The following is a 4,916-nucleotide window of genomic DNA, read 5'->3' on the forward strand; positions in this document are numbered from 1 at the left end:
TTAATTCCAATTAGAGGGTGAAGTTCATTTTCTAGTTTATATGCCACAAAAATCCTAATTACCCAAATATAAGAGGATTATATGTCACCCCGTTAAGTCCGGATAATTAGAAATTTTTAGGAGAATAGGTTTTCAAGTTGTTGTTCAAGTAAAGAGCTTTTCCAAGTTATACAAGAACTCAATTAGAACAAGGTTCATACTTTCGTTCCACCCAAATTCATATAATAGAGAACGAAAATAATTCTTGAAATATAAATCAATGCATGAATTAAAATAGAAAAATAATAGTATCAATCCATACAATAGATAGAGCTCCTATCATTAACAGTGGAGGTTTAGTTGCTCATGGTTTAGAGAAAAACTAGGATTCAGGTAAATTGTAATTTACAGAATGTGATGGAATTGAATCCCCCTTGGAATAGAATCATAATATCTTTTATATCTAATCCTAATTTTAAAATCTAATTTCTAAAATTAAAAAAAATATCTTTTCCTATTTTAAAATCAAATTTGAATTTAAATCGGAATTAATTATAGCAATCAACAAGTCTTCAATTGATGGATGGGGACCACTTGCTTCACTAGATCCACGCCTAACTTGGCAAAGAGTTGCGCCTTACTTGAGTGCCAAAATGGGGCCCAGAAATCGCCCCTAGCGTTTTCTGTGTTTTCTGCACGTGGCGCATGTCACGCGTACCCATCGATGGCCTTCTTCGCGTGTCACACGTACGCGTCAGGTACGCGCACGCGTCGCTGCACAAATCTCCAAATCACGTGCACGCATCAAGTCCACACACGCGTCACTCCTCGCTGATCATCTCCTTTAATTCTTGCGCTCCTTCCATTTGTGCAAGCTTCCTCTCCATCAAATCTAGCCAAATGCTACCTAAAATAAACAAAATTTCACGACACTCAAAGTATCATCCATAGTGGCAAAAAGATAATTAATTCTTGATTAAACTTAACAATTTAAATGCAAATTCACTACGAAAAGATAAGAAAGATGCTCACGCATCAAGTGTGTAGGGATCTTTTGGGCAAGCTTTGTTGAGGTCGATGTAAACAGTGCACATCCGCCACTTTCCGTTTGACTTCTTGACCAATACTACATTGGCTAGCCATAATGGGTACTTTACCTCCCTTATCAACCCTGCTTCTAACAAGGCTTGTACCTGCTCCTCAACGACTTGCAACCTCTCCAGGTCGAGCTTCCTACGCTTCTGTTGCACTGGCCGAACCCAGGATATACGGCTAACTTATGACACATTAGTCCGAGATCAATACCAGGCATGTTAGCGGCCTTCCATGCAAAGAGGTCAGAGTTATCCCTTAGGAGCTTTGTTAGTAGCTCCTTTAGGTCTCCTCGTAGATTTGCCCCTATGTTTGTTGTTTGGTCTCGAGTGTCTCCGATTTGAACTTCTTCTGTCTCACCTTCTGGTTGAGGGAGGAGTTTTTCACGAGCTCGGATTCCCCCGAGCTCTATAGTATTGGTTTCCATTCCTCTGGGATTGCCTTTAAGGTTCAGACTTTCGTTGTTATAGCGTCGCGCGAGTTTTTGGTCCCCCTTTATGGTAGCGATCCCTTCTGTAGTTGGGAACTTCATGCATAGGTGTGGAGTGGAGACCACCGCTGTGAGCTGATTTAACGTTGTCCGACCTATAAGGGCGTTGTATGCGGAGTTCACATCGACTACGATGTAATCTATGCTCAGCGTTCTAGACCGTGTTCCTTTTCTGAATGTTGTGTGCAATGGGATGTATCCAAGTGGTTGGATTGGGGCATCTCCGAGTCCAAACAAGCTATTTGGATAAGCTTTGAGCTCTTTCTCTTGTAGGCCAAGCTTGTCGAAGACGAATTTGAACAGGATATCTGCGGAGCTTCCATGGTCTACCAACGTTCGGTGGAGATTGGTATTGGCGAGTATGATGGTAATGACCATGGGGTCATTATATCCTGGGATGATGCCTATGGTGTCTTCTTCATGTGAAGGTAATAGTGCAGAGGTTAGGTGACCTGTCTCCTTCTCTGACATGATATACCTCTTTGAGATGTCTTTTGCGGGATGACTTAGAGATCCCTCCTTCTGCAAATCCTCCATTTATCATGTGAACATGTCTCTCAGGGGTGTGAGGGGGACGTTCAGCTCGGCCGACTTTTTCATCCCGTCTTCTCTTTCTTGGTTCATTTGCTCTATTGGCTAAGAACTGATCTAATCGCCCTTCTCGTGCCAATTTTTCTATGACATTCTTTAAGTCGTAGCACTCGTTGGTAGAATGCCCATAGATTCGGTGGTATTCACAATACTCTATCCGACTTCCTCCTCTCTTGTGTTTAATCAGACGAGGCGGTGGGATCTTCTTAGTGTTGCATATCTCCCGGTAAACGTCCACAAGAGACACCCGAAGAGAGGTGTAGTTATGGTACTTTCTGGGTTTCTCAGTGGGTTGGTCTTCTTTCTTCCTGGACTCTTTATTCTTGTCTCGAGGTGGGTAGAAGAATCCGGTCTTTGAGGTTTCTCCTAATCGGGAGTTCTCCTCCATGTTAATGTATTTCTCCGCCTGTTCTTGAACCTCGTTGAGAGATGTTGGATGCTTTTTGGATATGGAGTGACTAAAGGATCCTTCTCGTAGGCCATTGATGAGACCCATGATAGCTACTTTTGTTGGAAGATTTTGTATGTCCAGGCACGCTTTATTGAATCTTTCCATGTAACTGCGGAGGCTTTCCTGATCTCCTTGCTTAATCCCTAGCAGGCTTGGAGCATGCTTGGCTTTGTCTTTCTAGATGGAGAATCTAGCTAAGAATTTCTTGGCGAGGTCATCAAAGCTTGTTATTGACCTTGACGGCAAGCTGTCGAACCACTTTATTGCCGTCTTGTTCAAAGTGGTCGGGAAGGCTTTACAACGGATTACATCTGAGGCATCTGTAAGATACATTCGACTTCTAAAATTGCTAAGATTATGGCTTAGATCAGACGTACCTTCGTACAGGGTCATGTCGGGGCCTTTGAAGTCATTTGAAACTTTAGCTTTCATGATCTCCTTTATGAATGGGTCTTGGTCCTTGTGGGGGCTATCTTCGCGCCTGGATCGAATGGTCTTAGTTTTGAGGTTGGCTTCGAGCTTTAGAAGCTTGTCCTCCATCTCTCGATGCCGTCTTGTTTCTCTCCGGAGGTCTCTCTCAGCCTCTCGCTGCCGTTTAGCTTCTTGTTCAAGCTGTTTAAGGCGATCCTGCTGTTCACGGATTGCATCTAAGATCTCAGTATTTGGGGTTTGTTTGTCTCCTTTGGATTGAGGTGTGTCCTTTGATGCAACATCCGTGTTCTTAAGAGGTGTTCTATCTTCCAGACTGGAGTTATGATCGTTGTCAGGATTGTCTTCCATGATGGTGGGATGACTTCCAGGTCCCCGGCAATGGCGCCAATGTTCCGAGGGTTACCTGAAACTGAAGGTCGATCTCAGACGAGATCTTCGGGTGTGATCAGAACTGTTGGGTCCGACTTGCTAGATCTGGAGATACTGCTGATCCTTGGTCACCGGAGGGTGGTGGTACCTGCAAGAGACTCCGATGCTTAAGTTAGCATGGGCTTTAGGCAGATTTTTGTGTAGAATCAGAGTATGAGTTATACCTGGGTGCTCTAGGGTATTTATAGTAGTGTAGGGTGACCTTTCTTGAGATAAGTTAGTTATCTTTATCTTATCTTTTGTGGATGAGATCACTTATCTTTTGACCAGCCGCCTTCAGGTGGGTTGTGATCCTCTACTTTGGGCCTGTTTGGACCTCTATGGTGATTTGGCTGAGCTCTTTGAGAAGAGACCGGTGTCAACACCCTTACAAGAGGTCGGCCGCTTTGTCTTCGTCCAACCCGGACCGTACAGCTTGGTCCAGGGTATGAACAATTAGGTTCTAAGGAGTGCTTCATCACTTGATAACTTGGATTAACTAATCCGGAATTATCAACTAAAAGCCCATTGTCAAGAGCAACCTTACTACAAAGCTTTTAGTAACCCAAAGAGGTGTTAGGCATCAATGTCTCAAGGATTTGATTGCAAGTCAAGTGCCTGTGGTGTGTATATATTGAGGAGAGGCTTGAGTTAGTAAGTCCTGAGGGGTGCTTCAACACCTAACACCTTGAACCAACTAGGTCGGGAGTGTTGAATGAAAGCTTATCATAAAGAGTTGCCTCAACGCCAGATCACTAAGCTTCAATAAAAATAATAAGTCTCTAGCAAGAAAAAGAAAAGCAAAAAGTACAAACCAAGGATCAAAGAATAAAAGGGTTTCATAAAAGCACAGGAGTTAATATTTATGGGGATGTTATAACTTGGAAACAAATAAGTTTATGAACTTCAAAGATATCATGCATGAAACCCCATGAACTAGGATTGAATATTTTTCAAAAAGGGCTTATATCTCTTTGTGTTTTCATTCATTATTCTTATGCTTTACTGCTTGCTTGGGGACAAGCAAGATTTAAGTTTGTTGTTGTGATGCCTAGGAATCTTTGGCTAGTTTCACAAGCCATTTTCTATAGTTTTTACTTAGTTTCGTGTATTTTCTTGGTCAATAAACAAGCATTTGAATGAGTGATGTATGCATGTCTTGATTCAATCAAACATTGTGAATTATAAACATTTTCATGAGATTGATGCAAGAATTACTTTGATGCAATGAATGATGCATTATCTTGTGATTATGGCCAAGCTTTGATGCATTTTTTTGGTTGATAATAGGCAAGAAGAAGCAAAGGAGAAGCAAATGAGAAGCAGAGAAGAAGCAGAGGCTGTGGCGTTAGTGGCCAAGTTAGCCCACTAACGCCATGGTTAATGTTGGCTTAAGGAAGAAGTGCTAGCGTTAGTGGCCAAGTTGGCCCACTAACGCTAGTGCTAACGTTCTCTATAAGAAGAAGCTGGCGT

At 42.5% G+C, this 4,916-nt stretch overlaps 1 protein-coding gene across 1 annotated transcript; it reads right to left on the reverse strand.

Annotated features, from left to right (window-relative positions):
- Positions 1-1,979: 1,979 nt before the first annotated feature.
- Positions 1,980-2,648, reverse strand: LOC107483917 (uncharacterized). Its single transcript, XM_016104520.1, has one exon. It carries the CDS (start codon positions 2,646-2,648, stop codon positions 1,980-1,982), a length of 669 nt encoding a protein of 222 aa, XP_015960006.1.
- Between the last annotated feature and the right edge of the window lie 2,268 nt (positions 2,649-4,916).

This window comes from Arachis duranensis, chromosome 4 (genome assembly GCF_000817695.3).
Source record: "Arachis duranensis cultivar V14167 chromosome 4, aradu.V14167.gnm2.J7QH, whole genome shotgun sequence".
NCBI classification, from domain to species: domain Eukaryota; kingdom Viridiplantae; phylum Streptophyta; class Magnoliopsida; order Fabales; family Fabaceae; genus Arachis; species Arachis duranensis.